We start from the raw sequence: 26337 nt of genomic DNA on the forward strand, positions 1-26337 counted from the left end.
CCGGTGAAACAAATAACCTGGTGAAACCGCGGTCGCAACTTTATTTACCTGCAGGTTTTCTAGTAGTTGCAGCCGCAAAAAATTTGGTTATTGATCCTATGGCATGCGTTGTTCGTTTCGCACAATCTAGCTGTTAGGGCATCGTAACGTCACAGGCATAGGTAATAAATTGGACTCAGATATATGCCTGGAATTACTCGCAGGTTATTCCCCTGATTTACTGGCCTCAAGCAAAGTACTTAATTATCAGACTACTACTGAACTAAGTTTGTTTCAGAGATTCTTTCCAATATACCTGCCCTAACCCAAGATATGGTAGGCGTGGTCATTTTTTCACGCATGAGTAATTTCCTATTTTACGGTTCATTTCCTTTTCTGGTGGCTTCCCACAAATTGAAAAAATAATAACAAACTTACAAATGATCGAATCAATATTTATTATTATTTTCGGTTATATACAGAAATCACATGTAGTGAGCTATGAATTTTTTTTTTTTTTTTACAGCTATGAATTTTTTTTTCTGAGCAAAATGTTTCAATAGACAAGCCGACCAATTCAAGGCATGGGTTATACGGTTAATACTATTAAAGGAATAATATAAGTAAGTAATAAAAAGTGAGAATTCTTTATCGATTATATCATTCAGTCCGTCAACGAAGTTCTGTCAGGTTTTGATCTGGTTTTATATTTCACATATGACACCGGGGCTTTTGTAAATTCCCTGACGAGAAGACTCTGGATCTTTATTGACCTGAACAACAACATTTGTGTACGATGCATGGGTTATCGGATATTTTGGAAACCACACTTCTGTTGCTATAGTGCTTGGTTCGCCACTTGCCTGCAAAAGCTGATCGTTCTGTAACAATTGAAAGAAAAGTTTTAAAATCTGTTTGTTGAAATGTTAATGCGACTCACGAAGTGATTTCCAAACAAGTCACAAATAGTTTTATTACTAATAACAAAATGTCTGTTTACGACTGACATATTAGATGAAGAATGAAAATATTTGCTTTCAGTAATGAGTTTTATAGTAAAGGTAGTCATCATTTACGAAGTATGGCAAGTGATGTGTAAGAACCACATGAAAATGAGTGAAAACCAGAAATTATTGAAGATATCACAAATTCTAAAATATTTGGCAATACCAGAATATCAATGACATGGTTCGTCTATGAAGTCACAATATATTTGAAATTGCAATCATATTGCGTTTTTCTAATTATGCAATCTCTTAATAAATCATAAGGCGTCGTTAACCTGCTCATTAATTGGTAATTTTATTGAAGATAGGCTTTGCGTCAACCTTGAACCCGGTGAAGTTTACAAAAATGAGTCAAACTCTGCTGAGATTGTGATCTATTAACTGACCTTATACTCCATCCCAGTCCAGATGTCAATAGATTCCTCACCAGCGGGGATTATTGAGCGAAGATAAGAGAGCAGTGACTGGTAATGCGCGAGGTCGTAAATGTTCGCGGGTTTCCCGTTCCTTGATTTGCAGGTTTTTTCGGCGTCATTGAGTGTGACGAGGTCTGTACGATACACAACTACTCGGAAGCATTTTGTCTTATATGTGACGTCACATTTAACTGAAAATAACATTATTGTTGTCATTGAATCTTTTATAATAAAATTTCAGAATATTTTTAACGATCTGGGATTGAGATTTTGTCGCTTTGCTTATTCAAGAGACCTCCTTTAAAAATAGAAATTTGGAAATTCCGCAATCTAATAATTTTGGAGATGAGAAAGATGATAAAACGAAAAATAAATAAAACGACAGAACAAATCTGTTTCAGCTGTCATAATAGTATACATGGTAGGTGGACGAAGTCGTAACAGACTAGGGGTTGTGTTAATCACCCAGTGACAACTCAGGGTTCAATACTTGAAATCGTAAGGGAATTAAATACTTATACTAAGACGGGTGTGGCATATTCCATAGTCTAATTATAAATCAGAAAAAACAAATATAAATTACTTTCAGCTTTTTTCTTTTCATCAAGACTCTTCTGGATCAATCTGGCGATTTCTGTAAATAAATGACATATTTTATTTGTGTGTAGGGTAAGGGTGAGACGTTTTCATCATATTATATTGTTCACAATTTTTTTTCATCGACGACTTTGTTTAACTTTTAACCACAGTATACTTCGACTATCTTACACGCCGAGAATAATTTTTGACCATCACGTAATTACGACTCAAAGGTCTGTCATACGTTCACGGTGACGTAGGTATTTTCAAACGTAATATATATCATGAAGTAGGGCGAACTCACCGGATCCATCGTCTTTCTGTGAAATAAATAAAAAAAAATTCAGATGATTAGTGAAGTGAATATAACACTTGAGTTATATTAGATTATATTAGTCGCGTGACACGAAGAAGACAGATTTAAAAAATGGGGCAGACATTTCAGAAAAAAAGCTTTAAGTTCTTCAAAAATGGCAGTTCCAAGAGTATAAATGACCGCTTTCCTAAAGCCTTACTTGGAGACAAAATGTGTAAACACCTGATATAAAATAGAAACAAAAATTTACCTTGCAATCTCCAACTTGGACAAGTTTTCCATTCACGATCTTGGAAACGCAGGATCCAGCTGACAAAATGAAACGTGATATTTTTAAGTTCAATTTAACGACATCTTGTGCCAAAATTATATATGTTGCTACACTATAAATGTAGTATATTTTGCAAATGATTTAAAAGGCTCTTATATTTAACAATTTTTGGTACCAGAAGACGGATAAATTATTTAGTATTTTTATCTGACAGACCTTACCCGGTATTTTTAGCTTCGCATACAAGCCACAGATGAGAGAGATGAACAAAATAATTTTGACGAAGTCCATGTCTGCTTCTGGAAAGGTTTGACGACGCAACCAAATACTTAGCTATAAAGTAAATATCTGTAAAAATATGTGAGGTCATTGTTGGTTTACTAACGAATAATTAGCTGTATTAATTGGCATTTTCGTAGTAGGTTTAGTTTTAAAAAATGCAGTGACAATAAATAATATTCAACTAGGTACGATATAAGTTCATGAGCCACTTGAAAATTTAAATTAAAAAATAACTCGAAGGTTTTTGATTTTGAATAACGCGGCTCGTAAATTTGCATGGCCCTGCTTGGGTTGCGCATGATCTAACGAACTAAACTGAACGAATCACAAATACCAAACATACATTACTATTCAGACGACTATGAGCTACTCAGAAGATCTGTCACTTAAACATTTTCACATCACATCTGCCAGATTCACACATTCCTGCCCCTGTTTAATTTATACTTGCCAGTCCTCAAGCCGTTTATGTGATACAAGACGTCGAGCGATGTTTACGCGTTTTGTCGCTGTTGCCTTTTTAGTAAAACGCCCTTCATGCAGCAACCATCTTCGTCATTTCCTACATCGAAATCTTTCGCGGACAAAAATTTAGACTGAGTCATCCATTGTGATTGCGCAAAAAAAAATCCAGTTTGCGTTATCGTTTTGCATTTTATCGACATCGGAATTTTTCTGGTTTCGCGTGAATCAAAACAAAGTAACCATTCAGTTTAGCCTCATCTCAAATGAAATATGACCTTATGAAGGAAGCCAATTAAACCTCTAAATGTTCTATAAATTTATATTCGAAGTATTTGTTTTAATTTAGATCAATCTAGCTCAATCTATCGTAAAGCTGTGTTCTCGGCGAAGATGTGTTGCCTCTCATGAAAACAATTTATAAATTAATCAATTTTAAATAACCTTTGACCCGAGAAAAATCTTGGAGCACCGTACGTTACCTGCTTTAGCAAATTTCGCCACCGGTATGTCGAAATGCAAAAGGTTTTTATTGTACGGTACTGCGTTGGTCATTTCACATAGCTATATTTAACTGTAAAAAGGTATAACAGAATAATTAACTCACTGAAGAGTGAAAGAATGGTATTTCTTTGCAGAAGTAGCCTAATATTGAAAAAGCATATTCAAATATTCACAATGCCATTTCAGCAAATTATGTGAAAAGCTTTAGTTATAAATTAATGTGGAATATTTGGGTCTCATGTACTTTCGTAGCTAACGTACTTCTAGTAGGCCTAGCATAACAATTTTTTCACGTGTCAATCCGAACCCCCACCTGACCACACCATCCAAAAATTACGTCACTACGACTTCACAGTGACGTAATAGAGTCTTTCAAACTATGCGAACTGTCATCCAAGACGCGCAGACGAGAACCCGAAATCGAACAGCCATTTCTTTCGTTTTCTAGTCGCGACGATCCCGATCGCTGACGTTAGTCAGTTCTTTATCGTCGGCGCCGATGCCATTTCGGGCGATCGTACGGGTATTTGGCAAGCTCTATGACGCAATTGTGACGTCGTAGTGACGTAATTTTTGGATGGCTTAGTCAGATGAAGGTTAGGATTGACATGTCAAAAGATTGTTATGCTACGCCTACTAGAAGTGGGTTAGGTACAAAACTACACGAGACCCGAATATTTTGCCACTCAAATGTGTATCTAGAACTAGATTTATTGCTGGAAATGATTTGTGTGTTATGTGTGATATAGAAACAGAATTAGTATCAAATTTGTTTATGAATTGTCCGTTTGCTGGTTCGTAAAACAAGTATATGAATATGTTTTTTTGATTATAATGAAAATAACTGTCAGAAACAATTCAATTGATTATGAAACTTATTAGAATTGAGTAACCCTTATTATGAACATTTATCAAACGTAGAAAAAAATGCTATTATTTTGCTATTGTCTATGACTAGGTCCATGTTCACAACACGCCGTAAGTGCTTCTAGTTGGCGTGACACAGCCATGTTTGCATATGTTATTCCTAATCCCCACCTGACTACGTCCTTCAAAAATTACGTCACGACGACGTCACAGAAACGTAATAAGAACCTCCGCACGATACTAACTGCCATCAAAGGCGCGCAGACGATAATTCTAAATCGAGCAAGCTATTTCTCTCGTTTTCTCGTCGTAACGATCCTGATATGAGAGAGATCGCTGGCGTGAGTGAGTTCTTTATCGTCGGCGCAGATGTCATTTCGAGCGATCGTAGGTACATTTTGGCAAGCTCTATGCCGTGTTTGTGACGTCGTAGTGACGCAATATTTGGATGGCGTAGTCAGGTGGGGGTTAGGATTGACATTTTCAAAAATGGTTGTGCCACGCCAATTGGAAGTACTTACGGCGTTTAGTGAACATGCGTCTAAGATTCGGTTGCATCAAAATGCAGTAATGTTTCAAAATGTTATGCCAAGTGTTAATAGTGTAATAAACAGTCTAAAATGCTTTAAAATGTAGAAATAAAGTGAAGAAACTTAGAATATTACCTAATTTCAGGTGACGAAGATGCGGCCCGCCACAGAATTTCTTGCGGCCCGCAAAGCATTCAGGCGATTGAGTGTATGTTTAACTCAAAGTCATATCCCTTTAAGGACTGTACAGAAAAAACGGGAGCGCCCATATTATTTATATTACTGGTAACGCCATTTCCAATACATCTTGTTTTGTTTGATCATCGATACATTTAACAATGGATCAATATAACCATTGTGTTAGCTTAGTTACGCTGTCTTATCGGCAAACGCATAGGTGTTAATGGAGGAGGGGTAACCTTACTTTGTGAAAATGTAATGTTTTGGCGCACGATACACGGGACTTCTGAAAGTAATAAAAATTATATGACTTCAGCTCAATGATTAAAACAATGAAAGATATTGAAAAATGCATACATTTCAAAAATCGGTTAATCGCCACAGGATGGATTCGTTTATAATTTCTGTATTGCGCAGGCTTACAAACTACAGATCTTTTGTACAAAGCCCTCGCCACTAATGCAAAAATGTGAAATTTGAGAAAGACACTACGTTCTGAAATAACAAATTAGTAATTATCCAGTTGCGATGCCGGTTCGGGTTACGAATGTTTTTAAAATTTAAATTTTCAGCGCAATCTACATTCCTAGCCCTCACCCTAAAACCGTCATTGGATTATTTATAAAAAAAAATTTCCTATTTTGAGCGAAGGCGGTGGTGCTTTCTAATGACGGGGGCTTCGTACATAAGATCTCGAAAAACTTATCTGAAGAATTATTAACTGGAATTTTGCATATCAACCCGACACAAAATGCCGGAAGGGTCGATAAGACTTTAAATACGTTTTCGTTAGAATTCCCAAAGAGGAGGCGGGGATATATCAGAAGATATTCAGAAATTCCCATGCAACTGTCGCCGCAATTAGGCAGCCGAATTGTGAAATAGCCCACTTTTTCGACGGATAATGTTTTTGTGTTATGTTGTCGGGTATTGATTTTACAGTTGGGCAAAGTATTCATTTGACGACCAATACGAGTCCATTTATGATGTCTTTGGTAAATTAATTTAATTGTGTGTTTATTGTAACCTGCGGTTGCATCGACAAAAGAACATTACTATGAAATATTATGGCAATCCACGGCCGTAAAAAGTGTTTCAAACTGCCCGATTGTATCTAGTTTTGATTCGTATTTTTGCGATGTTACTAATTTTACGAATTTGATCTGTTCTTGCAACACTGACTCCGCTTTATCACAATGCTACCACCCAAGAATATTTTCCAGATATCAACGTTAGGAAAATCTTAAGATCTGCGATAAAATATCAAAGACTACGATTTTGTAGTACAATATAATTAATTCTACAGTGATACCCCGGTAGTCGACCAAAACATTTGAGTCATAAATTTTGCTGTATTCGAACGGAAATTTGGATCTCGAACACCAGAACCGAGCGGAGCTCGCAGGCTGAGTGAGATGGCGCCACCCGAAACTGAACTCGATCAATACAAGTCAAGATGCCAGACGGAAATCTTGGTATGAAGTTGAGAGTTTCCAAATCATCAATTCGTCCTAATATAAAGTGCTTAGTAAAGCTAAAAAGTTTCCAAAAATTTCACTTAAGTATAACATGCATTCAATGTTCTATTTTTATTTGATGCTGCAATATATCATTAGATAACTTCGGCAGTATGGATGCAGTCAACGACTAACATACCATGATGCGCAACTAAAGCCTTGGCCAATGAGGAGTGTCTGACGCGATACGCTCCATTGCGGCAACTTGATTCGTAAACGCCCACTCGAGTTCCCAGCGTTTTGCTGCAGTTTCCCCATACCTATTGGTCGCATCGGACTCTCGGGCTGTAGGTATCATATAATCAGTGGCTATTATGGCTAATAAAAGTAAGTCTACCATTTCTATACGTTAGATATAAACTATTCGTGTGTTTCCTTAAGCGGGTGACTATTTAGGGAGCTACCATGTGCTGATATATGACAGATAGAGCTGCCGAGTTTAAATCCCTGAATCAGATCGTGAATTTAGGATAGGATTTACATATTTGATGATACATTCAGACATTATCTGTCTGCCTGTACCGTACTAGACTCATTCATGTTAAAGGATCATAAACTGACAGTATTCATAAATCTTGACAGCTATTGAAGACAGCTATTGAAAAGAGAGCTACAGAGGGCAAAAAGCAGTGGCGGCGCGTCAATAGGGCCAGCCGGGGCAATGCCCCGGTTGTTTTTTCGGTATAATATTCGAAAAATAACGCAATATCGGTTGCACAGACTGTCTACACTAGCCATATTCTCCCGACATGGTTCATTTTTCGCTCGCAAAGCCTCCGCCGAACGTCGACGGGGCGACGCCGATTTTGCCCCGGTTGCTCATTGTATATCGTATTCTCTCTTTTATCTTCCACTCGCCGCGTTTGTCTCGTTTGTTTTCTGTTTCTTTTACTAAATCATCGCGGCCGATCGGGGCTAGCCCCGAAATTATGACGACACAATGCCGACGTTTCTTACAACAACGTGTTGACATATTCACGCATTCCTTCTCGTTCGTTGGTTGCTTGAAGAGTTGATAGTTTCCTCGCCTTCGTTTTTGTCGCTTGTTTCGCTATTTGAATCAGTTAGAGAACTTTAGTCCATTTGCTTTCGATTTTCCACATTCCTTTTGAGCTCCTCACTTCTTTCCGGCTTCGCATTTCTTACCCTTAGCCTCACTGGAACAATCCCATGACGGAGGAAAGCGTCGTCGTACATTCTGCGCAGAAACTTGGTATAAAAAACACGAATGGTTGTGTTACAGCGAGGACAAAAATGCACTTTTTTGTTTTTATTGCCTACTTTTTGCTACCGCCCGTGACTCGCGTTGGTGTAAATTTGGTTTTAGAGATCTTAAACATCTTTCCGAGCGTGCCAGGGATCATCAATCTTCTATGGAGCATCTGCACAATGCAGTAAAATACCGAACATTCGGAAATATTAATATTGCAGCACAGTTGGATGAAGGACGCGCGGTTTCTATTCGTCGGCACAACCAAAACGTCGAGAAAAACCGCCATGTTCTCGGTCGATTGATAGATGTTTTGAAGTTCATTGGTTGTCACGAGCTGTCCCTCCGTGGGCACGATGAACGGGCTGGCTCTTCTAATAGAGGGGTATTTTTGGATATGTTGGAATACACCGCATCCCTAGATACAGTATTGAGAGATCATCTTGATGCCGCAACTGTTTCGAAAGGGACATCTAAGGATATCCAAAATGATTTGCTCGACTCAATGTATAAAATTTATTTACAACATTTGGCTCTGGAAATTGAGAATTGCCAGTTCCTTTCGATTCAGTCTGACGAGACAACTGACATCACGTGCGTTTCCCAACTGGCTGTGATTTTTCGGTTTGTGAAAGATGGTAAACCTACCGAGAAATTTCACAGCTTTGTACCAATCGTTGATCGCACGGCTTGCGGGATATCGGCTGTACTGAAAGAAGTGTTACAGCCTTACAACGCGAAGTCAAAATTGGTAGCTCAAACTTATGACGGCGCGGCAGTCATGAGTGGGTCGAAACATGGTGTTCAAGTTTATATAAAAGAAGATTTTCCTCATGCGCATTTTTTACATTGTTATGCACACCAATTTAACCTCGTTATTAAAAATATGTGTCTTGATACCCCAATCGTCCGTATATTTTTTGCAAATGTTTCGGGGTTTTCTTCATTTTTTTCCGTTTCGCCGAAACGCTCTGACCTCCTTCGCCAGATATGTAGCCGCCGTCTCCCAGCTTGTGCACCAACACGTTGGAACTTCCAATCAAGCGTGGTGCAGGGCGTGTCCGAAATTAGGTCTGAGCTCATTGAGTGTTTCAATGGCATTCAGAGCTTTCCGGTTTGGGACGAACGCTCTGTGAGGGAGGCGGCAGGTCTAAAGCGTCTGCTAGAAGATGGTGAGTTTTCATTTTTTCTCCACAATATTCTATCACGTGGATGTATTATACGGCGCATTGCAGTCAAGGCTAATGGATGGAGCGTCTGTGCAGTCGTGTATTTCAGACTTCTGCGATTCTGTATCTCGTATCCGGGAAATAATAAAATACGACGACACATGGAGTGCTTCTTTACGCCGCGGGCAAACAACGCAGCGTTTGATTTTGTCTGCAAAGGAATGCTGTGACATTCTGGTGAATCAAATAGGCGATCGTCTGCGCACTGAACACCTTGCCGCGTTCTCTTTGATGAACCCCAAAAATTTTTCAAAATTTGCACGTCAATTTCCCATCAATTTGTTGGCTACTGTCTCCAAATTTTACCCCATGATAAACGTAGGTAAATTGGAAAATGAATTGCGATGTATATACACCAATCAAACTTTTTTGAACATCAAATCAACTTGCGCGCTCTATGGGTTCCTCATAGATAACACTCTAGTAACTACCTTTGCGGCGTCTGCAAAATTTCTGGACATCATTTTGACGACGCCTATTTCTTCCGCCGACGCAGAGCGAACATTCAGCACGCTGAAGCGTATTAAAACGTATCTCAGAAACACAATGAAGCAAGATAGATTAAATTCCTTGGCTGTTTTATCCATTCACAGAGACGTTATTTCTGGGATGCATGACTTTAATCAGCGCGTTATTGAGCATTTTGCTTCCAAGAAACCGCGGCGTGTTGCATATATGTTCAAGCAGTAGAAGTCTAGCAGCATATATATCTATAAGTGAGCGACGCATGTCCTTATCTTTGCATTAACTTTCCTTTCTTCATAGTAACGTTTTAAACCTTTTTTTAGGTTTTGTCTGCTTTCCCGAAGTTTCTGTTAATATGTCATTGTATTTATCTGGGTAAATATTGCCTTTCCTTTTGAAAGAGGTTTTAAAATAAACTATGTCTATATTTATTAATCCCTTGACTTGGACCGGTTTTAACCACACTTTCTTATCGTTAAAAATTGTCGCTTTTGCCGATTGGTTGTTACCGATGGAATGGTTTTTATACTCATAAAATGATGGGAGAACTTACAGCGCTCATCCTGTCCCCGTAGATGGGGGTGACTTGGTCCCGCAGTAGCTTGCCCCGGTTGTCAAAATGACCATGCGCCGCCACTGGCAAAAAGTGTTAGGAGAGGTTTAATGCAGGACCACCAACAGATCATGCATTCAACTATCTTATCATCGATATATTTTCTGGATTTTATTCTGTAGATAATAATGTGATATTTTCATGACAATATTTTTGCTAAAAAACAACTTATTCTGTGAAAATAACTTATGTTTTATTTCAAGGTGCTCAACGTGTCAAAAGTTATTTTCCAGCGTGCCATCTTTGGCTCAACATATTCACAAACAAGGTAATATTTACATAATTATAGACTCCTACATAAATTCCATGATTACTAATACAACTTCCACAACTCAAGTTAAACATGAAGGGCAGATTTTTTTAAACACCATGGGATAAATCTGTCAAAATAATTTTGAATTTTTTTATTTTTAGGCAGAGATATTAGTGTGGGGAAAATTGTAGTGGAAGATCATTTTTACCAAATGTGTTGGAATACTTACAATGGTTGCTGAAGAAAAGTCCTAAGTGATCAAATGTTATCTATCAGCTGTGATGCAGTTAGCGTAATCCCTATACTGGAACAGAGTATTCCAGGTTTACTATACCCTTCAGTCTGTCGGGAAATTATTTGATAGATTCACAGCCAAAGAAATGGATAAAACGAAAGGTGCGGTGCTTAATATTTGTCTGGATTTGAGTAAGTTTAGATACCATAACTTTATGGACCATATGACTTACTGGCAAAAATTTCTTTATTGGGTTTTTATTCATACATAAGGCTATAAAACGCAACTGTTTTCTAAGCAATATTGGTTTTGAATGTAGGCAATAAAGCACTACCTGATTCATACATTGTGCGCACCAGCTTAACAGTCGCTTGATCGATTTTAATTTCAAGTACTGACACCGTTTGATTGACATTCATGGTAATCAATAATGCGATATCTTAATATTACACCCCTGTTCCCTATGTTTCCAGATTTACTAGATTTAAGTTCTCTCATATTGAATGACGATGATGTCCATATAATCCAATACATTGCTGGGTTTATTTTACAAAAAATGCAAAAACGATGCCTAGACCCGGAAGACTACAAAAGAAATCAGTCATTATTTAATCCCGAACCGGACTGTTTGATAACTGACTCTAGTATTGCAGTAATGCAGGAAACAGAATATGGACGCTTAACCGTACCATTGCCCAGTGTCCAAGCTGCTCGAAGTTGAATTTAGATTAAACTATGCTCATGAAGGTGTTATAGCCACAGTTTTTGAAAATTTAAATATAGAATCATTTGGTATCGCCCAAAACGATACTAGCATGCTGGACATCTTGGAAAAATCATGTAAGTTCTACCTGAAAATAAGGTGCCATCAAACAGCCAGAATTGTCATAACCAGAATTTATCCCTACGAAAACTGCATGAAAAAATATATGTAGATGAATTTATCAAAATTTGGCCAAGTATTCATAATGTCAAACCATTTATCCATAGACAACGCTGACCAAGAGCTCTGGCCCACCTGGGCTGCATATTTGACACACACTTTTGGGTAGTTTTGTAAGCACAAGTGGAATTCCGTCACCTTGCAGGAGCGGAACTCTTCGGATGAAAAGGATGGTACCGGTACTGCACGAAAATGGTCATCTTTTTTTTAATAGACGAATTCCACCAGCGTGACTCGCAACACATCATTGCGTACTGTTTTGAGTAAATGAAATGATCAGGACCAATGATTAATGTATATGGGAAAGTTAAAACGGTTTGCACTAAGTCCATCTGTAATGAGCGCGATGAGCCCTAAACCCATATTCTTCATTTGCACGATGATACTGTTAGTGGAGGCATTAATAGACAGTACTACACTCAGGCGAATGAGCTGAAGTTACTGATTTATGTACTTTTCGAGTGAAAATTTTTTCAAGGTAATAACATGATGATATCAACAACAGTGGTGAACATTGTGAATTCTTGAAACAGATGATTAGAAAAATATGTAATACCTTAAAGCAAGCAATCTAAGCTGTGGAGACCCTTGTTTGAATTTTTTGAATTAGATCTCAAAAAGGACCCTTCAAAATGTTGACTTGTTGTAGAACTGGAATTGCTGCTGCCAGTTATCCCCTCACAAATGATCGATGTATAAATAATATGCAGGATATTTGATAAAGTTGTTTCTTTTACATCAAAATCATTTGGTCCTTCCAATGTTACACTAGTCCAGCCATGATAAACTGCACTGAGCTCCAACTCTGAATCAATGTTTATAGCTAAACTTGATTGCTCTGCAGCTGATTAGGGCTCGAGAAAGAAATTGAATATTGTCTTTTAAATCCTGGTATTTCTGGTTGGAGGGTGTATAAGTTGATGCACTCTTTTTCAAGTCTTGCAAATATTTTTTAAGCTACTTTCCTTTTTTTTTGGAGAAGATCTATTCAAAGTTGGCGTTCATCTTGGGTATTGCACCAATTTTAAGACGTGACTGTGAGGCTTCGTTGAATATTCCTCTCTTTTATTGTAAAATTAAAATCTTGAACCTATTTTTTTGAATGTCATTTTCTTCCAAGTGCCTTCGCCAATTTTTACTCGTCACATAAAATACAGGTGTTTAATATCAGAATCAGCCTGCAGACCAATCACATTTTTTTCAATTTTGTCTGCCCATATAAATTTTTCACCGGAACAAAATCGCTTGGATGATGCCAGAAACAGGGTGCAAGATCCACTGACACTATCGCATTGTGGAACGCAACATCGATTACTTATGTTGATGAGTGACGTAAATAAATATGCAATTCTAAAAAAAAAGTAGCCTAAAAGAAAAAACGAGTTGACTTTGAAAAAAGGAATTGGCACTTTCTTACTTTTAGAGTTTGGTGAATACTATAGTGCTGGTATGTTAGTCGTAAGTCATAATAGTAGAATTATATCTCTTGTAGACTAGGGGGTATGTAACTAAAAAGATCGTAACCCAATACCGGACTCACAGAACATAAGAAATAAAGTAGCCTAGGCCCTAAGTTACGATAATCGGGTAGAATATTGCAGTAAAGAGGTGTTTCATAGAACGCCAAGTTACCTGTACCTACGCTGTCTTGAGGGGGAAACTACTAGTTGAAGCCAAAGGTAAATCTAATCTATCTTGGATTAGACTAAAGAGACAGAGCTTAAGATGGACAACCGGCATTTGATATTTTATCCACATTAAAGTACTGAACCAACCTAATGAAATACCATAGGCTGCTGAGCTAAGAATATACAGCGAGATATTTTGTGTACATACCACTGTCTTCACCAATCCCCGAGCAAATCAAGTGACCGCAATAAAGCGTGAAACTGCAGAAACTCGTAAGGCGAATAACTTTGTTTGTTTTATTACTGTGGGCGTGGCTTTCTAGGCTAGTTTCATCCCCCTGGATACAGTTGTTCGTTTTTGTTAATGAACAGGTATCATAATATGACTAAAAAGTTGTGCCGCCCGGCACTTTAACTACACTCGCTTTTGAAAGAGGATTTTTATGTTTATTCCGGGGAAGAAAAGCTGATAATCATATGGCGAACCACTCCCTCCAGTTACAAGTCCATATCAGGTATTGGTTGAACAGTTACTCATTTCATATACATGCGGTAAATCGGCCCAAATAATATCAAGAGATCTCGAAATAGAATCTGTGCTGTGACTAAAAATGAAACATAAAAACATCCGCTTGACGCAACATCCAAACTTAAACAACCCATGATATGTGTGCAGTTGAAAGCAGTTTATATTTGCGTGTGATGTTTTGTTTGACGTCACTTCCTGTGGTATAAAACAAATTAAGAACAAAATATTTTAGTTGCAACTTATTACCCTGTGCGTTTAGTGTGTTCTGTTGTACGGCAATACATTGTGGTATATGTACATACTGTATAAAAATGGCATTCAATGAACATCTTCAACAAAAATCGTCGTACTTATAATGCTTTAACAGCCAAAGAAATGGATAAAACGAAAGGTGCGGTGCTTAATATTTGTCTGGATTTGAGTATGTTTAGATACCACATTTTGACTGACCATATGACTTACTGGCAAAAATTGCTTAATTGGGTTTTTATTCATACATAAGGCTATAAAACGCAACTGTTTTCTAAGCAATATTGGTTTTGAATGTAGGCAATAAAACACTACCTGATTCATACATTGTGCGCACCAGCTTAACAGGCGCTTGATCGATTTTAATTTCAAGTATTGACATTCATGGTAATCAATATATGCGATATCTTAATATTACACCCCTGTTCCCTATGTTTTCCAGATTTACTAGATTCAAGTTCTATCATATTGAATGAGGTCCAAATACATCGCTGGGTTTATTTTACAAAAAATGCAAAAATGATGCCAAGACCCGGAAGACTGCGAAAGAATCCCGAACCGGACTGTTTGATAACAGACTATGATTGCAGTAATGCAGGAAACAGAATATGGACGCTTAACCGTACCATTGCCCAGTGTCCTTGAACTATGTAAGCTGCTCGAAATTGAATTTAGATTAAACTATGCTCATGAAGGTGTTATAGCCACAGTTTTTGAAAATTTTAATATAGAATCATTTGGTATTGCCCAAAACGATACTAGCATGCTGGACATCTTGGAAAACTTGTCGCTTCTACCTGAAAATATAGGCCGCGAGCCGAGGCCATTTATCTTTCAGTTTCGTAGCGCACATAAGGTAACTACCTGAAAATGATTTTAAAATGTTCCTTAGAAATTTAGTAACAAATATTGCCTTGTTCCCACTTCCAAAAGTTGCACGTTTTACAGAAAAGACGCTAAGCTAAGAATATACAGCGAGATATTTTGTGCACATACCACCGTCTTCACCAGTCCCCGAGCAAATCAAGTGACCGCAATGGAGCGTGAAGCTGCAGAAACTCGTAACGCGAATAACTTTGTTTGTTTTATTAATGTGGGCGTGGCTTTCTAGGCTAGTTTCATCCCCCTGGTCCGAACGACTTAGAGATTTTATCGATACCCTATATTGTTTTTGGTCCTCACAGATGTATTAAAAGAAGTAAATATAGTAAGAAAAATACTGATCAAAAAACTACAAACCTGGTTACTCGTTTGGATATATTGGGAACTGACTTCATGACAAAATTTCCTATGACCTTGGCCGATGCTGCCAGCCACGTTTTGACTGATATTTGAGAAGACACTCGCCCTACCGCGTCGTTTCAGAGTTCGCGCGGTTGCTATTCGTACCAGCTTTAAAAAGTCATGTTTGTCTGATTTACCCATAGAACGCAGACAATGGCAGAACTGTGTGGCCTGCCGATTTCTTCTAAAAGTTAACGAATTAGGTTTGCGGTTACAGTTCCACGGTCTGTTTGCAGGTCCGGTTGAGTACCGGTACCATTACCGTAGTGGTTCACCCGTACTACAGTACCATCAGAGGACCGGACACGGTGTCGAATTAGTCTATAGCAGGGGTGGCCAACCTTTCACATACCATGCGCCACGTTTTAAACATAATGTTTCAGATGCGCCCTAAATCTCTTGTATTCCCACGCCTAATGTCCGCTTCTTGTTGAAATTATATAAATTTATAATACACACACATATATACACACGTATATGTAGATTTTACAATTTACAACTTCACATGAATAGAAATTGAGCAAGGAAGTATAATAAATAAAACTGATCAATTTTATTTAAGTACCGCCTTTATGAGACTTTTGCTGCTGTTTTACTTTCGCCAGTTTTTTTATTCTTGGAGTTAAGTTTGTTACTGAGAGGAGCAGTGCATTCTTCAAATTTAAATCTGTAAGTCTTGACCTCGCTTTGCTTTTAATTAGTTTCATGGCAGAAAATGTTTGTTCACATCTATATGTCGTTCCGAAACGACATATAAAACCCTGGGCAAATTTGGGAAGTCTGGGCAACGGAAAATCCATGTTTCAAGCTGATAAATGACGATTTTCTATTTTTTCAGAAGTTCTGAACTTTTTACTTCAATAGGGAAAAAATAGTAAATTTTACTAATTTTTGCTAAAAGTCTAGAATGAATGTCATAAAGTCCGTCCAAAAGCTAACGTCGATAATCACCTGTTGTTTCCAATTCCAACAAGCCGTAAGTGGGCGACGTGGAGTAAGGAGAATAGATTTTAGGTACAATCAAAAGTCACCATGTAAATCGCAAAAAAACGGCTTGGCGTGGAGAAGCCAAGTGCAATTAACAATTTTGGCATGAAAAGGGTTAAAGATGCAATGCGCCACCTCTAATCATGCAATGCGCCACGTTTGGCGCATGCGCCATAGGTTGGCCACCCCTGGTCTATAGTGTACCACAAAACTCAAACACTGACATATTACGGCAAACCTACTTCAGTACAGTATTTGGACTCAACAAAAAAAAAGATCTCTCAGATCATCTACCGTTAGGGTTACCATATTTTGTGACTTCAAATCGGGACGCCTCGAAAGACAACGATCTCTTAGCTGTGATTTTATAACTTCACATTTTCCGATTTTACTACATAGGCCTACATTCAAAGCTGTCTCGGCTGTCTTTATTGACCATATTGTTATCGAAATTTCATGCGCATATTCTCTGTCCAAATATCGGGTTCAGTTTGAAAAATAGGAAGGAATAGACGTTAACGATACCGGTACAAATAATTCAAATTCAGACTAATCAGTTTCGGTTTTACATGCACAGAGGCTACTACTTGATTCGAGTTTACATTAAAGTAGTACAAGAGTCAATTGAAGGGAATGACTCAAACTCATATTAGACTAACTGTCGTGGAAACAAGTAATAATGATCGACTTGTCCTCTGACTCGGATGACACGCGACTAGACATGCAAATCAGGGTTCAGATCTGTGGGTCACAACTAGGGTCCCGTGCCCCCCAAGGGGGTCACAGAGCAGTCAGAGAGGCCACAATGCTAGGCGCAAGTCATATTTATGAGTCTCCTAGCACAGTTGATTTTCATTCGCCTAATGTGGGTCTCAAGCAAAGCACTTAATTATCGAACCACTACTGAACTAAGTTTGTTTTAGAGGTTTTGCTTAAATACCTGCCTTAACCCAAGATATTGTGGGCGTGGTCATTTTTTCACGCATAAATAATTTTCTATTTTACGGTTCATTTTCTTTTCTGGTGGATTCTCATGATTTGATTGGATAATAACAAATTCACAAATGATCGAATCAATATTTATTATCATGTTTGACTATATACAAGGCATGGGTTATACGGTTAATAATAGTAACGGGATATTATGAGTAAGTAATAATAAGTGAGAACTCTTTGTCGGTTATATCATTCAGTCCGTCAACAAAGTTCTGTCAGGTATTGAGCTGGTTTTACATTTCACAGATGACACCGTGGCGTGGCTGGAGTGGTTGTTCATTGAACATTCCCTGGGGTGCAAACTCTGAATCTTTATTGACATCGACACCAACCTTTGCCCACGATACATCGGGTTTCGGATAACCAGTATACCACACTTCTGTTGCTAAAGTGATTGGCTCTCCACTTGACAGCAAAAGCTGATTGTCCTGTAACAATTGAATGAACGTCTTAAAATATGTTTGTTTAAATGTTAATGCGACTCACGCAGTGATTTCCACACAAGTAGTCTTATTTCTGATAACAAAATGTCTATTTGCGACTAACATATTAGAGGAATAACGAAATGATTTGCTTTTAGTAACGAGTTTTATAGTAAAGGTAGTCATCATAGACGAAGTATGACAAGTGATGTGTAAGAAAAAAATAATCAAAACCAGAAATTGCTGGAAATATCACAAATTCTAAAATATTCGGCACAAATATCAATTGGACGGTTCGTCAATGACGTCACAATTTATTTGTATTACAATCATATTAGGGTTTTTTAATGAATGAATCATAAGGCATCCTCAACATATTCGTCACTTAATAATTTACTCTGCTGAGATTCTGATTTATTAACTGACCTTATACTCCATCCCAGTCCAGATCTGAATATATGACCAACCAGCAGTCATCATCGAGCGAAGATAAGTGCGAAGTGATTTGTAATGCACGATGTCGTAAATGTTCGCGGGATTTCCGTTGTTTATTGATTTGCAGATTGATTTGCCATCATTGAAGGTGACATTCCGTGTATCATACACTACTATTCGGAAGCATTTTGTCTTATAATTGAAGTCACATTTAACTGAAAGCAACATTATTGTTGTCATTGAATCTTTTATATTAAAATTTTAGAATTTTTCAACGACCTGGGATTAAGATTTTGTTGCTTTGCTTATTCTTTCAAAATATAGAAAAACTAATCTATTTATTTCAGAGAGAGGAATGTTGATGTAACGAAACAAAAAACGACAGAACAAAATTGTTTCAGATGTCATAATAGCTATCAAGTTTAGATATATGGTTGGTGAGCGAAGTCGTAACAGACTAGGAGATGTGTTAATCACACAGTGACCACTCAGAGACCAATACTTGAAATTTTCAGTGAATCAAATACTCATACAACAACGGGTGAGACATATTTTATAGGCAAATCATAAACAAGAAGACACAACGATAACTTACTTTCAGCTTTTTTCTTCTCCTCAAGACTCTTTTTGATCAATCTAGCGATTTCTGTAAATAAATGACATATAACAGTCCTCATCGTTTTATATTGTCCACAGTTTTGTGTCCATCAAAGACCGTAATACCTTTGTAACCACTGTGTAATTTAAATATCTTACACACCGAGAATATTTTTAGACCATTGCGTAATTACGACTATGTCATGAAGCAGGACGAACTCACCGGATCCATCGTCTTTCTGTGAAATAAATAAAAAATACAGATGATTAGTAAAGTGAATATAACATGTAAGTTATATTAGTTGCGTGAGATGAAGAAGTCGGATTTAAAATTTGGCAGATACTTCAGAAAAGAGAGTTTCTATTTCCTCTAAAAATATTAGATCTGAAAACATCAGTGGCTACTTTCCCAAAGCCTTGCTTAGAGTCGAACAGTAAAACATTTGATAAAAAATAGTAACTTGATTTAACCTTGCAATCTCCAACTTGGTGGAATTTTCCATCCACGATCTTGGAAACGCAGGATCCATCTGTCAAAATAAAACGTGATATTTTTAGGTTCAATTCAACGACATCTTGTGCCAAGATTATAGGCGTTGCTGCACTCTTATATTTTAGATTTCTTGGTACGAGATTTAGGCGAAGATTGCCTGCCATTCAGTATTTTGAAATCAACCAAGTATTTGTATTCGAGGCAAACCTTACTTGGAACTTTTAGCTCCGCAACCAAGCCACAGACGAGAGAGACGAACAGAATAATTTTGACAAAGTTCATGTTTGCATCCAGAAAGCTTTGATGACGCAACTAATGCTTAGTTACAAAGTAAATATCTAAATACAGAATGATGATTTTTTAGCCTTTTTCCGACGTTCCTGATCTATTTAAGATACAAATGTGAAGTTGATATGCAACATTCATGAATAACAATATATAAATTTTAAAATGCAGATAAATTAAAAATAAATAAATGTTCCTATCCAGCTGTGCCTGTTCTGAGTTAGAACAGTGATCGGTGGTACACATTTATGTATCAACTATTGTTGGGCGACATAAAGTTCACCCAGATTCCAAACCACTCACTGAAAACAGGTCGGTAGTCGCTTAGAGAATCAACGAGCCCGCTATACGCGACTGGCCGTAGCAAATGAACAGACAGATATTTTCTCTGTGCTGTATCCTTAAAAAATGAAACATAAAAACATCCGCATGACGCAGAATCCAAACATTAGTTACTTATTATATTTGTGCAGTTGAAAGCAGTTTATATTCGCGTGTGGTGTTTTGTTTGACGCCACTTCCTGTGGTATATATAAAACAAACTAAAGAACAGAATATTTTTGTTGCACCCTATTACCCTGTGCGTTCAGTATGCTCTGTTGTACGGCGATACATTGTGGTATATCTACATACTGTATAATAAGGCATTCATTGAACATTGAAAAAAATCGTTAAAAAATGAGATATTTTTTATTACTCAAGAGCAGGCCTGCACAACATACGGCCCGCGGGCCGCATGCGGCCTGCTAGATACTTCTGTGCGGCCCGCGGGTGATTTGGAACCCGCCACTTCTCGGGTCCAACAATCAAGCCGGTATTGTTACGGAAGCGCGCCGCTACTCCGATCATATTCGAAATCGTGATACAGTATTTATGTTTTGCACTAGTTTCAATAAATATCGAACTTTGTGTGAAATTGGTGTGCCCTTTGCGACCCCTAAAATTCGTCGCTCGCCCCCCCCCCCCCCAGTTTGGGAAACCCTGATTTAGATATCTCAGTATTTAGACTGAATCAAGCTTGAAACAATATCTCACACCCATTAGTGCATATTAGCAACCTATCAATATCCCATTATTTTTTACTAGCAGTTTATGAAACCGAAGTTTCTATTTGATTCAAATTTAGAACTTAAAAAACAATTCATTCATTTATGAATGGTGCAGAAATTCTTGCACAAATACTTTTGCTATTTATTGTAAAATTTCAAATAAATTGGAGCAGATTTTGTAGAAAAATGTAACTTAACAGTCAAAAAAGTACAACAGAGGAAGATCTGCATTGCTACTAAACGTATTGTTTGTCTAGCCTACAATGGAAATATCCAATAATAGTAGATATAACTAAATAAATTGTCATACATATATTTGGGACGATTTTACAAAACTGAACCTGAGTAAAATATTTTTGTGCAGTCAGTTTATACTGCAACACGCAATACCTAATTCTAATAAAAAAGAAATATTGATAATGAAGGGTGGGTTTTCAAGGTAGATGAACCACTAAATACATATTTGCCATCTCATATGCAAAAATACTGTAACTTGTTTTTACTCAAGAAAATAAGATTCTTCAAATTTTTAAGCTCCTCAGTAATGAAAGTGTTTCATTAAATTCAACTGTTTCACAATATTGTTTTGATTTGTAGTTCATCTTGTGAAATACGTATGTGGCGAAGTTTGCGGCCCGCCAGGGCTTCATATTTCTGCTTGCGGCCCTCGTGGTTATTTCAGCTGTGCAGGCCTGCTCAAGAGACTCGTACTCATAAATTTTTTACGACATATGCTATAGCGTTTGCAAACTAACGAGACAAAAACATTTTTTCGTTTACTGCGAGTGTTTTTTAGTTGTATATCGGACATATTAAATTGACCAGGGGCGGGTAAATTGCGAAACGCGGGGTGGATCCGGTCTAACCAAGGGTTTTATCCGGCCCACACGTGCCTTCTTATATAACGACTATAGTTTTCACGGAAAGGGGTTTCCACTGAAAATAACGAATCGTATTCAACAAAACAGTCCATGACCAAAAAAAGCCTACGAAATATTTAGGTCGGCCATTATTACCGGCTGCTTATCTCAACAGTCAATCAGTACCAAAAAAAAACTTGTGGGTCCCGCGGAGAAACGCCATTTTTGAATGGTGTGCGGCCTGCGAAACGAGATTTTAACTTAATTTAGTATGTGCGAGTAATTCCAATCCCTTGCGTTGCAGAGTCTATACCTGAGTGCAATTCATTATCCATGCCTAAGATGTTCCAATGCCCCAACAGCTAGCTTGTGCGAAACGAACAATGCTTTTCATAAAATCAATAACCAACTTTTTGTGCCAGTAACCACTTTAAAGCCTATGTTCAATAAAGGTGGGGCCCGTGGTTTGACCCAGTTATTTATATCTGGCCCACCTTGCGTGACCTTCAACAATTATATAGGGCCTCCATATGCTACATCTATCAACTATTACCAACTTTCATGACCTTTGACCGATGCTGTCAACAACGTTTTCACTGATATTTGAGGGGGAGCTCGATTTATCGCATTGTTTCATATTTCGCGGGGTTACTATTTGTACCAGCTTTAAAAAGTTGTGATGTTTGTCTAATTGCGCATAGCATGCAGACAAAGGCAGAAATGCATGAACTGCCCATTGCTTCTAAAAGTTTTTATTTACCAAATTATGTTGCAGGTTGGGTTGAGTACCGGTAACGTAGTGGTGCACCCACTCTGCAGTACCACCAGAAAACCGGATATCGTATCAAACTAGTCTATAGAGTACATTTAAACACAAACACTGACATATTACGGCAAACCTATTTTAATACAGTATTTGGAATCAACGAAAAAACTATCTCTCAGATCATCTACCGCCCAAATACTTGCGAATGCAAAGCAGGGAAAAATTTGGCTCTGGCAGCAGTCGTCACGTTCCGTTGATTCGTATGTGAGCTGTTAATAGTTGAACGACATCAAGTTCACCCAGATTCCAAACCACTCATTGAAAACAGGTCGGCAGGCGCTTGTAGAATCAACGAGTCCGTTATTTACGACTGGCTATAGCAAGTAATCAGGCAGCGATTTTATCTGTGCTGTATCTAAAAAATGAAACACAAATACATCCGCATAACGCAGCATACAAACTTAATTCGCTTATTATATTTGTGCAGTTGAAAGCAGTTTATATCATCGTGTGGTGTTTAGTGTGACGTCACTTCCTGTGGTATATATAAAACAAACTAAAGAACAGAATATTCTTGTTGTACCCTATTACCCTGTGCGTTTAGTATGTTCTTTTGTACGGCAATACATTATGGTATATATACATACTGTATATAAAATGGCATTCATTAACATCTTTAAAAATCGTTACAAAATGAGATGATTTTTTTTGGATGAGAGACTCGTAGTTATAAATATTTTACAACATATGCTTTAGCGTTCGCAAACTACCGAGATAAAAACTTTATTCGCTAACTGTGAGTGTTCTTAGTTGCATGTCGGGCATATTTAATAGACCAGGGGCGGGTAAATTACGAACCGCGGGCCGGAACCGGCCTAACGAAGTGTTTCATCCGGCCCACTTGTGCCTGCTGATATTATGACTATAGTTTTTATGGATATAAATTTCCGCTGAAAATAACAAATCGTTGACTAAAATAAATACCGAACTCTTCACATATCATCCGCACCTGAAGATAATGTGCAAAACGAGACACAAATATCTCAAACTCACCCATCCGAATTATTTATGCCGTTGTAAAACTGAACAAGAATAGCGCCTGAGAGTAATGTTCAGACCTGCAAATTACATTTTTTAGAAAGCTACCTTGAAGGAATTTTTACGTGCGGACGTGAGCCTTCTGTTTAGTACATCAATCAAATTATTCTGTATATATATACACACGACACTTGCTAATCTTCATGTTAGATCTCCAGCGCCGGTAGTGTCTATTTCTTTATTGCTGACACGTTTGCATCTTTTCGTTTGTCAACGTCTCCTCTCATTACTCGCATTTGATGTGTTTCTTTATTATCAGTAGACCGAGCCGAGAAGGTTTCTGTCTACTGCAATTTGCGTGTTTACATCGTTATTGTATCGCCTCGCGTTGGGGTCGAAATTGTAAATATGCACAGCTAGTTTGCTGTTGCAATGCGTTACTTCTATGGCGATTTGGCATTGAGAAAAGCTGTATCATATTAATTATAGTGGACTAATTATGATTTCCTTTGTTTCATGCTTATTTAACTTGCTAATAGTTTAAAATTTGCTGCATTGAACTCTGGATTATTGAACTGCAATTTGTGAATCTGTCCTGCGTATTGATTGTTTTGTGAAATATTATTGGTGAATTTTCTGTAGTTATTGCCACAATTAATGTAGTGGGGTTCAGTACTGTTACTGTAGTGCTTATTTGTTCATGTTTATTTCAGTGTTCTGCAGTTACATAAAAGATTCGATATATTGTTGACCTTGGCTAAAAACAGTCGGTAAGCGATATAATTTGATTGCATGTTGGTTATTTTTGCGGCAATTTCATAGTATTTATAGTGTATTTTGTTTTCTTTAGAAAACCTCTTTCTCTATCTCATCTCTATTTGTATTCATCATCTGTTTCCGTTATCTATTTGGCTCCATCTGACATCTCGATTATATATTTTCTCTAATCTACCCTGTGCAATCGTGCTGGAATATCACAATGCAAACACGCTGAGTCATGATTGGCCATCGAACCAAAGTGTTTACATGAACACGATTCACTCAAAATACGGGTTTGGCACGATAATCGTTACCATGTAAACGCACTAAATGATAAATACATGCTCGCTTTTCAAACAAGCAATTCAACAAGCGTATGACTTGATAATGAATGCACTGAAACCTGGTTTTAGCTTATTGACTTGATTCGAGTTTACATTCATGCACGAGTAAACTTAATGAATTGACTCGAATTCATACTAAACTAACTCTTGTGGAAACAAGTACTAATGATCGACTTGACCTCTGACCCGCGACTAGACATGCAAATCAGGGTTTAGATCAGAGGTGACGAACCTGCGACCCGCGAGCAAATTCCGTGCGGCCCGCGAAGCATTCAGGAGATTTATTGTATGCTTCGCGTAAAATCATAACTTTTATGAACTGTGCAAAGAAAAGAAGAGCGCCATAAAGAATGGACAATTATGTTTTTCTTTATAAAAGAGGGGGGAAACCTTTTTGCCTAAAGTGCGAAAGTTCGCTCGCAGTTATGAAAAAAGAAAATTTGAAAACGTCACTACGAGACCAAACATCCTGAGTTGAAAAATTTGGATGGTAAGATGGTCAGAAAAAGTAAGATAGAAGAACTTCAGAGAAATTTGTATGCGCAAAAACGTGTAATGACTTCCTTTTGTAGCACGAATGAAGACGTGCTCACTTTGAGCTACGAAGTATCGGAATTGATCGCTAAAAAGCTTAAGCCTTATGACAATGAGGGATGGGTCAAGGAAATACTCGTAAAAGCAGCTGAAAAGTTGGCTCCAAAGTCGGTTCATTTGTATCAGAGGCTGAGTTTGTCTCGGCCTACTGTTTGTGACCGCATAAAAGAAATGGGTCAAGATATTGAAGATAATCTCAAAAAAAGAGCAGAGAAATACGAAAACTTCTCCGTCTGTCTCGATGAAACAACGGACATCAAGAATACCGCGCAATTGGCAATATATTTTCGGGGAGTTACAGCGGATTTTCAAATTGATGAAAACTTGCTATTTCTAGAATCAATGCACAAAACTACTCGTGGCGAAGACGTGATTCAAAAGCTGCTTCAAGCCCTAATGAAGTTCAATCTGCCGTTAGATAAACTCAGTGGTGTTGCTACTGATGGCGCACCAGCTATGGTCGGAAGACATAAAGGGATGGTAGCACTGTTGAGGAAAGAAATGGATGCAAGAGGAATTAGCCATGATAAAGTGGTATTTTGTCACTGTATAATTCACCAGAAAAGCCTTTGCGCAAAATCTGTGAGGTTTGACCATGTTGTTTCTGTGGTAACTGACTGCATAAATTATATTAAAGAAAGAGACCTCAACAACCGCATTTTCAAGCAAGTTCTCAAAGACTTTGACGCTGATTATGATGATCTTCTTTATTTCTGTGCTGTTCGTTGGACGAGTTGTGGGAATATGTTAGCGCGCTTTCATTCTCTTTTACCAAAAATTGTTGAGTTTCGAAATTTGTAGAAATGTTTGTTGACTGTGCTGGAAGATGAAAACTGGTTGTGCGACTTGGGATTTATGGTAGATATCACAAAGCATTTAAACGACTTGAACGTGCAACTCCAAGGACCAGATCAACTATGGACCTTTCCCCGACCTTTGACCTTTATTGTTTTGATTTTGGTCGCTCAGACCAATGAGCATATATACAATGAGTGGAAACTTGCAAAAATTTGCTCATTTTGGTATTGTTCCCTGCATTTTTTACGTCGTCCGGCTAAATGGTTCGTTGCATATTAAGAAAACGCATTGCTCGCTGCCAAAATCCCTTGCTTCAGCCGAGTCGGGTGCGAAATTGGCCGTATTGAGGTCTTTAATTCTTCAATA

At 37.8% G+C, this 26337-nt stretch overlaps 3 protein-coding genes and 2 long non-coding RNA genes across 5 annotated transcripts; 3 read left to right on the forward strand and 2 right to left on the reverse strand.

Moving 5' to 3' along the window:
• Positions 1 to 464: 464 nt before the first annotated feature.
• Positions 465 to 2918, reverse strand: LOC120345060 (uncharacterized). Its single transcript, XM_078113245.1, has 6 exons — positions 2790 to 2918; positions 2548 to 2606; positions 2286 to 2301; positions 1986 to 2036; positions 1373 to 1593; positions 465 to 860 (listed from the first exon to the last, which is right to left on the reverse strand). Exons 1-6 carry the CDS (start codon positions 2857 to 2859, stop codon positions 684 to 686), a joined length of 594 nt encoding a protein of 197 aa, XP_077969371.1. The 5' UTR covers positions 2860 to 2918; the 3' UTR covers positions 465 to 683.
• A 7702-nt stretch (positions 2919 to 10620) lies between these two features.
• LOC144422679 (uncharacterized) lies at positions 10621 to 15044 on the forward strand. Its single transcript, XR_013475313.1, has 3 exons — positions 10621 to 10695; positions 10842 to 11076; positions 14707 to 15044. It is a non-coding gene; the product is annotated as an uncharacterized LOC144422679 (long non-coding RNA).
• A 2635-nt stretch (positions 15045 to 17679) lies between these two features.
• LOC120343893 (uncharacterized) lies at positions 17680 to 19805 on the reverse strand. The gene is made up of 6 exons (XM_078112408.1): positions 19691 to 19805; positions 19457 to 19515; positions 19209 to 19224; positions 18984 to 19034; positions 18380 to 18603; positions 17680 to 17959 (listed from the first exon to the last, which is right to left on the reverse strand). Exons 1-6 carry the CDS (start codon positions 19758 to 19760, stop codon positions 17765 to 17767), a joined length of 615 nt encoding a protein of 204 aa, XP_077968534.1. The 5' UTR covers positions 19761 to 19805; the 3' UTR covers positions 17680 to 17764.
• A 4072-nt stretch (positions 19806 to 23877) lies between these two features.
• On the forward strand, positions 23878 to 24790 carry LOC144423062 (uncharacterized). Its single transcript, XR_013475553.1, has 3 exons — positions 23878 to 24103; positions 24190 to 24246; positions 24327 to 24790. It is a non-coding gene; the product is annotated as an uncharacterized LOC144423062 (long non-coding RNA).
• Positions 24791 to 25134: 344 nt separating this feature from the next.
• LOC144422808 (general transcription factor II-I repeat domain-containing protein 2-like) lies at positions 25135 to 25974 on the forward strand. The gene has a single exon (XM_078112655.1). It carries the CDS (start codon positions 25135 to 25137, stop codon positions 25972 to 25974), a length of 840 nt encoding a protein of 279 aa, XP_077968781.1.
• The last annotated feature ends 363 nt before the right edge of the window (positions 25975 to 26337 follow it).

This window comes from Styela clava, chromosome 5, assembly GCF_964204865.1.
Source record: "Styela clava chromosome 5, kaStyClav1.hap1.2, whole genome shotgun sequence".
In the NCBI taxonomy this organism is placed as follows: domain Eukaryota; kingdom Metazoa; phylum Chordata; class Ascidiacea; order Stolidobranchia; family Styelidae; genus Styela; species Styela clava.